The 14,303-nt window shown below is 39.9% G+C and overlaps 1 protein-coding gene across 1 annotated transcript in view; it reads left to right on the top strand.

Annotated features, from left to right (window-relative positions):
* The window catches only part of CSMD1 (CUB and Sushi multiple domains 1), a 1,675,903-nt gene that overhangs the window by 1,053,785 nt on the left and 607,815 nt on the right, over positions 1-14,303 (top strand). The window contains exon 8 of the mRNA XM_075861938.1: positions 7,056-7,143. Within this exon, the coding sequence (XP_075718053.1) occupies positions 7,056-7,143 (88 nt within the window). The remainder of the gene's footprint in view (positions 1-7,055; positions 7,144-14,303) is intronic.

The raw sequence follows: 14,303 nt of genomic DNA, 5'->3' as shown, positions 1-14,303 counted from the left end.
AAATCGTCAAAATCTATTTCTTAAAAAAAGAAAATTGGCACTTGGACACAGACTGAAGTATAATGTGCTGTACAAGTGCTGGACACAGAACAATACACAAATTTTTAGTGGCACTATTAGAAATATGCAAAACACATCTGTGACGTTTGTTTCAGAAGGCAGCTACACGCTATTAGCACCAGAACTAATATTATTGAAGATTTGTGAATAATGTGATGAAGATTGATGATTCACAAATTAATGTAAGACTTGTATAGCTGCAGCAGCAACCACACACAGCAATTGCTGCCTGTCTAACGCACTGACACTGACTGACTCCTATCTTTCTCTAAAATCTATCTCTCTATCGAATTATTGCAAATCTAACAATCTATTTTCTTCTCCTCACTATGAAACACATTCACTGACTCTAATCAACTATCTATCTGCATCAGCATTTCCTGTTTGGGCTATTTATAGTGGCTATGACTCATATGACTTTAATCTATAAAATTATCAGTGCCACACCTATACCCCTCATGATTGCCTGAGCTAGAGGGAGGGCTGTCTGCTAGTCATCATGGGGAAGACAATCGGGCTGCCGCCCAAGATCATGTGATCATTTTTCTCTGTTTACTTGTTTTCTTATGATCTGAAGACGAACACCAAAAGTTTTGGATTGCTTAAATCCAAAACTTTAGGGAAATTTGTAACAAATTCGATGCATATGACATTGATTCACTCATCTCTATATACCAGCAAATATTGAATGGACTATCGGCATAATGCTTACTGACATTTCAACACAGAATTGGAACATTCCATTCATTTCTTATGTGAATTGGCAAAATTGACTGAGGAACTTTCGTGTGGAAACAACTATTTGCAACAGTTTTTAATAACAGCAAGTGTTTCTATAGTCAACAGTTTTGTATAAACGTGTAAAACAGACATTCTAGGTGACGTTAAAAGTACTTTTATTAGTCAAAAGGTGTGATTCCATACATATAAATATATATATATATATAAATATATATATATATATATATATATATATATATATATATATATATATATATATATATATATATATATATATTATTCACCACCCCAGTGACAGTGTGCCTAATCCTCCTGGAAATTAGAGAGGTAATGGCTTTTTGCTCACTCGGACACAGACTGATGTATAATGGGCCACAGACTGATGTATAATGGCACTGCGTAACTGCTTGACTGCAAAATAATACACCAATTGTTAGTGGCACTACTAGATATATAAAAAAGCAATGAGAGATGTCACATCCCAAATTGTCAAAATCTATTTCTTAAAAAAAGAATATATATATTTATATATATATACACACACACGCAATTAAAGGGGGCATGTTGTTTACAATGTAACCTAAATACAAGGGCCCTGTGGTAGCAGAGCTCTGATCTCCAGAGCAATTTCTGATCACATTTTTAATTATGTATTTTATTTTATTACTTTATCTTTTTAGTACATGATATATCTGACATTGCATTTAGGAGATACATGAGTGGAACCTGTATGTTCTATTCTATATGGTATTCATGATTGCTTGTTATTTATTATCTTTATCAAATAAGGATATTAGCCGATTAAACATAAGTCAACTGAAGAACTAGTTCTTTGCATAATATTTTTCTCTTTTCATTGTCTCCGTGAATACCAGAGACTATAACCTGCACCCAGCAATTTACCATTGGTGAGATCCATAATTGAGCTGTACAATCACAGCTACATTTTCTGTAGGAAATTATCAGTCTCTCCCATCATTTTGAAGACCTTTTTGGCCTCTTATTCTTACAACATTGCTTCAGCTCATTGATGTTAGAGGGCACACGTTTATGCACTGCTCATCATCTCAATAGGATTGAGATCTGGACTCTGACCTGGCCACTTAAACTTCTTGATTTTTTTCTTCTTTAGAATTTTCAATGTCGATTTCCTGGTGTGCTTGGGATCATTGTCTTGTTGAATGATTACATTTTGACCCAGCTCATGCTGCTGGATAGATGGCCTTAGGCCGAATTCAGGCGAACGTGGGGAAACTCGGAAGTGAAAAACTGCAGTTTTTCACATCCGAGTTGCCCCTTTGCGGATCCCATTTTCATGGATCCCCGTAGACCTTCAATCTATCGAGGGATCCATGAAAACAGAATAAAATAGGACATGTTCTATTTTTCAACGGACCCTTCATACGGTCAATTTAAACAATGGCTGTGTGAACGGCCCCATTGAAATACATGCGTCAGTGTGACGTCCGTTGTTTTTATGGCCGTCACATGGACATATACCACGGTCGTCTGAATTCAGCCTTACATTTGTCTCAAAATATTCTGATATATAGTGGAGTCTATTGTTGTCTCAATGACTGCAAGCTTCCAAGGTCCTGTGGCTACTCATTCTGGGCATAGGAGCCCAGTGGGCAGTCCTGTAGTGACTGATATCCTTCCCTATATAGCTGTGCATACAGAGATAGCTGTCAATTAATGAAAAGGACCACCCACTGAACTACTGAGCCTAGAATGAGCAGAAATTCAAATGAAGAAATTACAAGTTATACTGCCACAAAACTAAATATCAATCTGTTTAAATCCTCCTGCTCTTTAATATGCTACCCTACAAATTGAACGGCATGTTTAACATGATAGGACCTAGTAGTAGTGTAGCTTGGACAAGATACGTGCATGTACTAGAATTGTGGTTGTCTTATGCGTGATCAAGGGACAAATATAAATTTGTATAAATACAGACATAGTTGACCTATAAAATATTTATTTCAAGAGCCGTACAATTGGCAAGGGGTTATTAGTTATGTATGAGGGAAAGGCATTCTTTACTGTTAAACGGTGGAATGCTGCTACAAGAGTGAGTTTTAAAAATGACTAGACATCGAATTGGTGCCTAGAATAAGTCAGTTAGAAGTAAGTATGAAGTTAATTTCCTCCAGGTAATTTATTTTACCAGGTGGGAATCAGAAAGCATTTTTTTTCCAACAGGATGCAAAATTGGCAAGAATTACCCAACGTGGTTTGTTTTGCACTCTTCTCACCAAGAGATTGTTTGAAATTGTAGACAATTGGCTTTTTTATGTATGTAACTATTATAATATTATTATTATTATTATTATTATTATTATTATTACTATTCTTCTACTTTTCTTGGTGCTGTGTCATAAGCCCGGCACAGGTGTCCCATACTGGATAGAGTGGGTATCGGGCTGTCTAACGATAGCTGGGCCTAACGTCGGCCGAGCTCCTGCTCTAAAGGACATTTAAAACATTTGTGATCTATAAGCTGAAAAACAATTAGTATGTAAGGTACTGTACGGCAGAAATTATTTTCAAACTTTGGTGAACTTACATTTATGCATATGATTGAAACCTCTGCATTGATAAGTAAGAACTATTTGAGTGAAAGGAGACAGCAGTCAGGAGATAATTGAATTCCCCACAGCTGCTTCCTTCATTTATAAAAACCTGACGTGACAGAATTGCAATTGAATTCCGCTGTGGACAGTCCACAGTGGAATTCTGCAGCAGCCGTTTTTTGCATTTGTTTCTATACATTTTTAGGAAACTTAGTTCAGACGTTGCGGAAAACCACTGTGCGTAAATTAGGCTGCGGTGCAGAATTTCCCCCTCCGCAGCATGCACATTATGTTGCGGAGAAGCAGCGGAATTTCACTGCGGATTTCAGCCTTTGCAATGCAAAAACTGAAATCTGTGGGAAGTCCGCTGTGATATCTGCAACGTCTGAATTACCTGTCAAATGTGCAAATGTTGCTGCAGATTCATTGCGTAATTGTCCCGAATCTGCACCAACATTTGCAGAGGTAAAATTTTGCCACGTGTGAACTTGGCCTTATATTGTCAATGGAAAAATTGCCAAGTTTTCATATTGTACTGACTCACATTTTCAACGTCAGGTCTACTGATTGACAAAATGCAGGTGCTATTATGGATAAATGCATACTGTTGACTGCAATGAGCAGGCAGTCCAGGGACATGTACATTAACCCGTTAGTGACCGCTAATACGCCTTTTCACGTCGGCCACTAATGGGCTCTATTCTGATGCATAACCCTTTTTACGGCACTGCATCAGGATACATAAACAGAGCAGGGAGCTGTCAAATCTCCCTGCTCTCAGCTGCCAGATGTAGCTGAGGGCTGGGGGCATACCTGCTCGAATGATATAAGTATCGGTCTCACACGTTTAACCCTTCAGATGCGGTGCTCAATAGCGTGCACCGTATCTGAGTGGTTTTGGAGAGAGGGAGCTCCCTCTTTCTCCCACCGACTGCCGGCGATAAGATCGCCAAGTGTCTGTGTCTCCGATGGCAGCCTAATAAAGGCCCCCAGGTCTGGCTGTAGTGAATGCCTGTTTTAAACGGACAGGCAGTAATAAACTGCAATACAAAAGTATTGCAGTGTATTATAATAGCGATTGGATGATCGCATATTAAAGTCCCCAAGTGGGACTAGTAAAAAAGTAAAAAAAAAGTTTAATAAAGTTAATAAAAAAAATGTGAAAAAAAAATGAAAAACCCACTTTTTCCCCTTACAAAATGCTTTACTATTAAAAAAACAAAATAAAGTAAAAAAGTTACGCATATTTGGTATCACCGCATCCCTAACAACCCCAACTATAAATCTATTACATTATTTAAGCCGCACGGTGAAAGACGTAAAAAATTTCATAAAAAACTATGGAAAAATTGCAGTTTTCTGTGAATTTTAACGTAAACAAATGTGATAAAAAGTGATCAAAAAGTCGCACCTACTCCAAACTGTTACCAATAAAAACTACAAGTCTTCTGCAAAAAAGAACCCTCATACAACTGCATCGGCGGAACAATAAAAAAGTTATGGCTCTTCAAATATGGAGACACAAAAACAAATAATTTTGAAAAAAAAGCGTTTTTACTGTGTAAAAGTAGTAAAACATACAAAAACTATACAAATTTGGTATCATTGCAATCATAACAACCCGCTGAATAAAGTTATTGTGTTATTTATACCACATGGTAAACGGCGTAGATTTAGGACGCAAAAAAGGGGCAAAATGTCAGGTTTTTTTCTATTCCCCCCAAAAAAAGTTAATAAAAGTTAATCAATAAATAATATGTACCTCAAAATGGTGCTATTAAAAAATACAACTTGTCCCACAAAAAACAAGACCTTATACAGCTATGTCGACGCAAAAATAAAAAAGTTATAGCTCTTAGAATGAGACAATGGAAAAACGTAAAAAATGGCTTGGTCATTAAGGTTTAAAATAGGCTGGTCATTAAGGGGTTAATTCCCTTTTAGGCTGATCTTCCCTTTAAGGGAATGCCCAGACGTGGCGGAGTTCTGCATACACTGTCCGCATCAATGCCGCACAGAATCTGTGTTGCAGATTCTGTTGCGGCTTTGCCTAAAATGGGCATTAAATTGATGCGGACTAGCCATTGCGTATTGAGGGGAAGAGGGTTTCCCTTCTCTCTATCAGTGCAGGATAGAGAGAAGTGGCAGCCCTTTCCCTAGTAAAAGTAAAAAGAAATTCATACTTACCCGGCCGTTGTATTGGTGACGCGTCCCTCTTTCGCCATCCAGCCCGACCTCCCTGGATGATGTGGCAGTCCATGTGACCGCTGCAGCCTGTAATTGGATGCAGCCATCACTTGGACTGAAACGTCATCCTGGGAGGCCGGACTGGAGGAAGAAGCAGGGAGTTCTCGGTAAGTATGAACTTCTATTTTTTTTACCGGTTGATGTATATTGTGATCGGAAGTCACTGTCCAGGGTGCTGAAACAGTTACTGCTGATCGTTTAACTCTTTCAGCACCCTGGACAGTGACTATTTACTGACGTCGCCTAGCAACGCTCCCGTAATTACGGGTGCACACACGTAGTCACCAGTAATTACAAGAGCCCCATTGACTTCCTCAGTCTCGCTGTAGACCTAGAAATACATAGGTCCAGCCAGAATGAAGAAATGTCATGCTAGTAAAACCAATACGCTCCGCAGCACACATAACATCTACGGACTTCATTGCGGAATTTTGACTCTCCATTGAAGTCAATGGAGAAATTCCGCAATGATTCCGCAACAAGTCCGCTACACGTCCGCAACAGTCAGTGTATGCTCCGGACACCAAATTCCGCACCGCAGCCTATGCTCCGCAGCGGAATTGTCCGTAACGTGTAAACTAACCCAACTAAAAAGCTGTGGAAGGCAATGGAGAAACGTGTACGCTGCGGATTTCCGCTGCGGACTGTCCGCAGCGGAATTCCAGAGCAATTCCGCCACGTGTGGTCATGCTCTAATGGTCTCATGGACAGGATAGTTTAATTGATTTGGGATCAGTGTGATACAGATACAATGGTAATGCAAGGAAGTTTTTAAAGTTTTTATGTGGAGCTATGTGCATGAGACCTTATACCCATTCAGATGGAATTTTATGGTTTATATTCTGACTTCAACACCTGATTACATGGAGTTATCTCGAACAAAACATAGATCACTCTAGAACCCTAAGTTCAGTTCAATATAACCTAGAAAGGTCTGGGTGTTGCTGCTATAATACACTTTAAAATGCAGCTATTTTACAGCCATCTGAAATGGGCATGAATTTAAATTGCTGACTTTATTATGTTCATACACAAGTAAAGGTTCACCAAAGCGATTTAAAAAAAATCTTTAGTTTGTTCCCTAGGACGATTAAGATTTTATGTATCTTTGTGCACAAAACCAAATGTTTTATAAATAACTAGCTACAAAATGAATAGATTGATACTACAAAAGGGTATTGCTACATTTTTCAGCTAATGGAATAATCAGTCACACGCAAAACAAAATAAATGAAGACAGGGTAAAGCTACATGTTTTATATCTACAAGAAACTGTAAGCATTTACACTTACAATTATTCACATTTGTGTCATATATTTTCTTTTAGAGAAATTGTGGTTGTACGTATTTGAAATGATCTACAGCACCATGACCTTAAAACAATCAATTGTATGATGCACTAAATAATATACACTTTATTCTTTATTCTAGTAAATCAAGGAGGAGTACCAACAGCTACAGACATGTGTCCGGATCCCGGTATACCAGACAATGGGAAAAGGACTGGCTTTGACTTTAGGTGAGGTCATATTTTGAAATCTAAAAATGATGCCATTATAATAGTCAAGTAAATATCCAATGCTGTATAAGAAATGAAGCGTTTATCACTGATCATTGTCATTATTTGAATTTGTTGTTTCTAATTATATTCTAAGAATACAAAAAGTTAAATCCACACACCTCACCACAACCATACCAGAGGAACCAGGGAAACCAACAATGCCAGCACTCTTTATATATTGTGCATTTTATTCCCTCTAAATTCTGTTGACAATGAAGTAAGATAAAAATCTGAAAATATCTACTTTTTGAGTTGCATAATATTGATATTTCATAGGTCTCATCTCATTGCTACTGTTCTCTCGTTGCAATTGTCTTATTAATGAGAGATGAAAAGAGGAAAGTTTCCACATAGTAATAAACATTGAATTTGCTAAGTAGATTATTTTCCTCCATTCATTTTTCCTCATGAGTTGCCTAACATTTCTGCCTTATTCACATTCTCGGATAAAAGCGTTTTGTGGTCATCATGTTTTATTAATATATCTTTAACCTTGGACAAGTTTTCCAAGAAGAGTCTTTCGCTTTGTTTCTCTGTCTCTTGGATTAACAATAGAATTGAAATACACAATCTTAGCTGTAAGCACTGCTTACAATGCATTCTTACATATTAAAATGAAGCTGGTTGGTTTTGAGACTGCTTATGTTTCTCTGCTATTATGTATAAAGTGTAATTGTATCTTCATCATGTTAACACTTTAATAATGTTCCTGCTTAGTTTTGCAACAAATATAAAGAAGTTGAATATATTTATGGTGCAGTATCTTAATAAAACTATAGTAATAAATGGTAGATTAATCTTTGTCATTGGGAACAGAGACAAAGGCGGATGAATACAGTCTCTATAAAGTGCTGTAATGTAATTTATAGATGATAAATAAATATTCCTAAGGCGTGCAGCTTGTAAGAGTAGTATTTATTCTGCAGTTTTACTCTCCAATATCTTTAGTGTCATATTTATTATTTGAGTTGCCAGTCTATGAGAAAAGGAGAAAATAGTTCATAACTGTTTTTTTTTTTTTTATATTTAAATTTTTTATTGAATTTTCCAACAATACAGAAGATATACGTCTGCACAAATAATCAATACATACCACGCCATATTATAAGTACTTTACAGACCATAAAAGGGGAGGGGGAACATGAAAGAGGAAATTGAACCGGGTAATAACCCAAGGGGGGGGGGAAAGGAGGGATGTCATTGGTACATCAGTGACAAACATTACATTTCACTTACAAAGGTATAACTTTAACCTCTTACTTCACAATAAATCCTGTCACACAAATTTACGGAACTTTTTCCATGGATGCCATATCTTGAGAAATTTATCTCTCGAATGTGAGTTCCAATGAGATAACTCCTCAAACCTATAGATCTGATCTACCCTCGCAATCCAATGATCTAAGGATGGAACTGTATCTGTTAGACAGTGTAGGGGTATTAATAGCCGAGCCGCCACTATCAGTAATTTGAATAAAGCAGATGGGACTACCGGGACTGAAGAATCTGCAACAGAAAGTAACGCAATTTCCGGTGATACCGGAATTGTTCCTTTACACACAGAGTTACATATTGAGAAAATTTTCCCCCACCATTCTTTCAGCGGGGCACATTCCCACCACACATGATAAAAAGTGACTCTGTCCCTCTTGCAACGCCAGCACGTATCTGGATGCGTGGAGCTATACATGCAGGTCTTATCTGGTGTCCTGTACCAACGGGATAGTATTTTATAACTGTTCTCCTGAATCTTAATGCATCTGGATGCTTTGTGTGGGGCGATCAATATTCGGGATATTTCGGCCTCAGAAAATTTCCTTCCCAGATCTCTTTCCCACAATCCTATATAGTATGGAGGTCTAGTTGCAAGAGGGACAGAAATCCTTCTATAAATCTGAGAAATACTCTTCACCGGCGTGCGATTCTGGGAACATAATGTTTCAAACCAATTAGCTTCTCTGTGAAACGAGGTGGACCTACAACATGTAAGAGTAACAGACTTTACATATGCAAGAAGTAAAAAATTCCCCTCGTTAATAGATAATTTAGACAGCAGAGCAGAATGGGAAATTAGACAACCCTCATCATCCAATAGCTGAGTCAGCGGCATCTGAGAGCTACTGACATGTAATGGAGCACTATCCCTTACTGCTTTTGTGGCTGCCCCTATAATATCTCTTACCTCTATCAGAGGAGATGGCAGCTGTATTCCCCCTAAGCTAGCTACAAACCCTTTCCAGACTGAAAGTGTTGCCCGTGTAAAGGGATTCGAGGGGCCGCAATCCGAAAGCATAGAGGGGTCTATAAATACTAGAGTCCTGAGCGGTGACGGGGAGAGTGCGTTCTCCAACGGCACCCACAGTTTATGTCTAGGTGCTCGCACCCAATCTAACACCCTAGCTAAATGTATTGCTCTATAATATTGTTCTGGGTCTGGGAAACCAATACCCCCTGTTCTTTTTTGCCGAGACAGAATGACTCTCGCGATACGCGCCCTTTTCCCCTTCCAGATAAACTTAGCAAATAATCTGATTATACGAGAGAAATATAGCCGAGGAATAGCTACTGGCAATGTTTGCATCAGATAAGTAAGCTTAGGCAGGACATAGGACATAACAATGTTCTTTCTACCAAACCAAGACAGATAAGGCAAGTCTAATCGTTGTAACAAGTCTGGTAAAGAGGACAGGAGTGGTAAAAAGTTCAAGGAGAACAACTCGTCACAATTTGCGCACATCTTTATCCCTAGATAGGATATATGGGGTGACGACCAGTCAAAGTCCGAATTAGCCCTCAGTTTTTCTCTACACTCTGGCGACACCGCTATCCCCATCGCTTTTGATTTACTTGCGTTAATCAAGAAATTGGAAATGTACCCAAAGGAGTCCAATACTTCTTTTACTTTTGGGAGTGCAATAATAGGGTTCGTGACAATCAGTAGCAGGTCATCTGCGTAAGCAGCTACTTTATGTTCCACCCCCCCTACCCACATACCCGCTATATCTGACTTTAAACGTATAGACTGCATCAAAGTCTCCATCACCATGACAAACAGCAGGGGGGAAAGAGGACACCCCTGCCGGGTGCCATTGCTAATTTCAAAAGGGGAGGACAGGGCCCCGTTCACAGTAATAACTGCCGAGAGGGATGCATACATTGAAAAAACCGCATTAATGAATGGTGTAGGGAGGTGGAATGCCCTCATAGTCTGTCTCATAAAATTCCAACTAACCCTATCAAAGGCCTTCTCCGCATCCGTGCTGAGAAGGACTGTTGGAACCCTATTTTTTTGTGCGTGATGTAATAAGTGTAGTACTCTCGTAGAGTTGTCCTTACCCTCTCTTTGCATTACAAATCCGACCTGATCTGGTGAAATAATGTCTGGGAGGATCAGTTTTAAACGAGATACCAGCATCTTTGCTATCAGCTTCAGATCTGTATTCAAAAGTGAGATAGGTCTGAAGTTAGCACAGATCGTATGGTCCTTCCCCTCTTTGGGTATGAGGGAGATATATGCCCTTGACATATCTACAGATAGAGGTACTCCTTCAGTGGTAAGATTTACAATGCGTAGTAAGCGAGGGAGGAGAATCTCTCCGAAGGATCTATAATATTCTATAGATAAACCATCTGGCCCCGGGCACTTCCCCGCCGGGGACTGCTTTACTGCTGTCTCCAGTTCAGCCAAAGTAAATGGTTCTGCTAACACTTCCCCCTGCATCTCGGAGATGACCGGAAGAGAGAGAGAGTCTAAAAAAGAGGATATGAGCCCAGGCCTCTCTGCCAGACACTCCGAGGGTAGTGATTTCTCCAAATTATAAAGATTATGATAAAAGTCTCTAAACAAATAAGCTATTTTAGGAGCTGAGTAAGTCAAACTGCCATCAGGTGACTTTAACATATGGACATGATTGTTAACCTGCCGCTGTTTGACCCTTTTGGATATGAATTTAGAGGCTTTGTTGCCATGAGCGTAAAAATTTTGTCGGGACCTCTCAAAATATTTAGCAGACGAAGCGTTAAGTAAGTTTTTAAGCTGGGATCTAAGGTCGTTTAGTTCAGTCAAATGTCGGCTAGCCAGGGACTGCTTATGAATTTTTTCCAATTTCTGGATCTGGGACAGAAGTACCTCTACCTCTCTATCTCTTTCCTTTTTTATATGAGAACATATGCTAATCAGGTGCCCTCTAACAACAGCTTTGTGAGCGTCCCAAACCACCTGGGGGGAAGAGTCTGGTAAAGCATTTAGTCTAAAATACTCTTCCAACTTTTGTTTGACATTTCCCTTTACATCTCCTCGCCCTAATACCGAGTCATTAATCCTCCACCTTGGCGATCTGCTTTGTGTGTTAGCTAACTGTAATGACAGAAAAACCGGTGCGTGATCTGAATGCACTCTGGAACCTATACTTGTGTTACTACAATGTTGAAGGTTAGTTTTGTGCAGAAAAAAGTGGTCTAATCTTTGATAGGAATTATGCACATGAGAATAAAAGGAGTAATCCACCTCCAAATAAGTTTTTACCCTCCTCAGAGCTCTGTATGATAAAGCCGATTTTTTAACGGATGAATCCATTAAAGGATCCATAACCAGGTTGATGTCCCCTCCTATAATAGTCATACCCTCTGCCACCGAATCTACTACCAGTAGTACCTTACTCAACCACAATACCTGTCCAACATTAGGAGCATATAGATTTACGAACGTGACAAATTGAGTGCCTATCTTACCTTTCAATATAATAAATCTGCCCTCCGGATCCAGAGTGGTAGATAAACAGACAAATGGTACATTTTTTCCAAAACCCACACTCACCCCTCTGGAGGCCCCACTGTTGCTACCACAATGAAACCATACTGGAAAGTGAGAAAAGGATAGATTTGGATAATGATCCTTCTTAAAATGTGTTTCTTGCAACATAAGGACATCACATTTTGCTTTCTTCATAAAAGAAAAAATTTGGCATCGCTTTGAGGGGGAGTTGCAGCCCTTCACATTATAAGATACTATCTTCAGAGCAGCCATATTACATTGCAGAGATAGGTTACATTATCACATCCCCAAATCAGACATGCAAGTACCCAACATATAAACTTTCTGCTACCATATGAAGGCGAGCCAAGAGATACCACCCACATTCTCCATAGTACCACGGGACCATAGATAAGGCACACATGTGGGACGAAAAGTACCAATGACAGGACAGGGAAGGGAAGAGCAAACATAAATAACATAGATAACAAAAATAACAAAGATGGGGGACAGTACCCCACAACTGAGAACAAGAACAATAACGGTTCACACAGAACCTTCCACCGGGGGGAATCTGGTAAGTTAACCATATATCGTCACAATCAGCTCATCTAGCCATAGCAGTCCACTCCAAGGTCAAAATAAAGAATATATTGGGATAAAGCATGTTATCCCGCCGTTATTCAAGGCAGTTCCTCTCTTTCCCCTGCTAATCTACGTGAGCCCAAGCGTCCCGATTTCTTCTTGCTACGTTGACGTTTAGGAGCTGGAACATCTTCCCATGGTGTCAAGTGGGCTGTAGCAGGGAGAGACGTCAAATCCAAGACCGGATCCCAGTCTTCTATATCCAGTGGTTCTATATCCAAGTGCGCATATACGGACTCCAGATCTGTCACGGATGAGACCAGCATACGACGACCTTCATAGAAGAATGATAATCCAAACGGGAATGTCCAGCGATACATGACATTCTTATTCCTTAAATGATCAGTAAGCGGCTTCAGATGACGACGTTTTTGAAGGGTACTAGATGCCAGATCTTGATATATAGAGATAACAGAACCTTGTAAAGTAAGGGCATCCGTGTTTCTTGCTTTAGTCAGCACAGCGTCCTTATCCGTGTAGTTCAGAAATCTGCATATTACGTCCCTCGGGGGGTCTGAGGCAGTTGGTTTAGGGCGCAAAGCTCTGTGGGCCCTCTCCAAAACAATGTCCGCATGTGTATTAGGGCCAATCAGCGAGCGGCAAAGTCCCTTTATAGTTTCCATCAGAGCATCCGCAGTGATGGATTCTGGCACCCCTCTAAAACGCAGATTGTTCCTGCGGTTCCTATTCTCCTGGTCTTCTAGGGCCCGGAATACTGAATTAAAGTGCTTTTGACACGAGGAGAAGCATTGTGTGACTGCCGTGTTAAAATCAAGCATTGCCGCCTGAGTAGCTTCCAGCTTCTCTACCCTTTGCCCCACTTGCCTCATATCTTGCTTAATGTCTGCCAAATCTCTAACCAAAGGCTCCAAAGCCTTATTAAGTACCTTTGTGAAGAAGTCTCTAGTGAGTGGCAAGTCTGTCGAAGTGCTGCCTGCATCGCTGCTATCATCTGCTGCTCCTGCAACATCTTCTTCCCGGGAGCGAGAGGAGGACGGCGCCATCTTGGCCACATGTCCGCCTGCACCCACCGGCCCCCTTTTCACAAACTTCTCCATGTTTCCTTGAGCCCCGAGTGTTCTGGGGGGATCCTGGTCGTCTCTGGACTTACTGCCGCCGATCTTGACCATGGCTGGCTGTAACACGCTAACTTATGCGATAAATGAGCTGTCGGTAGTTACGGAGCTCAGCAGCACACGTCCATTCAGGTCCGCCGCTAGCTCCGCCCCCCCAGTTCATAACTGTTTGACACAAAGGGAGATCACCATTAATGTTAGGCTAGGTTTACATTAAGTTTGGGCATTACGTTTGGCTGGACCATTTCAATCATTCCTCCAAACGTATACCTCAGACATATGCGAATGCAAAACATACAGTATATTCAAGGTGGAATAAAAAAATCTTGTATATAGTTGTTTTCAAAAGCATAGGCGACTACACTTTTTAATACAGTTGAGGCAAAGCTATACCCACACATACCATCTGAACATATTCCAAATGATCAGTTTTTGCAAACTTTTGCCTAATTATAGCCTATGGGCACATTAGACATTTACATTAGCAAAAAGGGATGCAAACCAAGCCATAATTCCACTACAGCAAAAAGCTAACTGCAGTACAGCCTCTGCCACTGCTAAGTCTATGTGCCAGTCTTTTTTTTTTCAATTTACATACAGCCCTGTCCCATGTACCTCAATAGTACAGATTTTTTCAAAATTGT

The sequence above is a fragment of the Rhinoderma darwinii genome, chromosome 4 (assembly GCF_050947455.1).
Source record: "Rhinoderma darwinii isolate aRhiDar2 chromosome 4, aRhiDar2.hap1, whole genome shotgun sequence".
Classification (NCBI taxonomy): domain Eukaryota; kingdom Metazoa; phylum Chordata; class Amphibia; order Anura; family Rhinodermatidae; genus Rhinoderma; species Rhinoderma darwinii.
The sequence above is the reverse complement of the archived record's forward strand: the minus strand, read 5'-3'. Positions and strand labels throughout refer to the sequence as shown.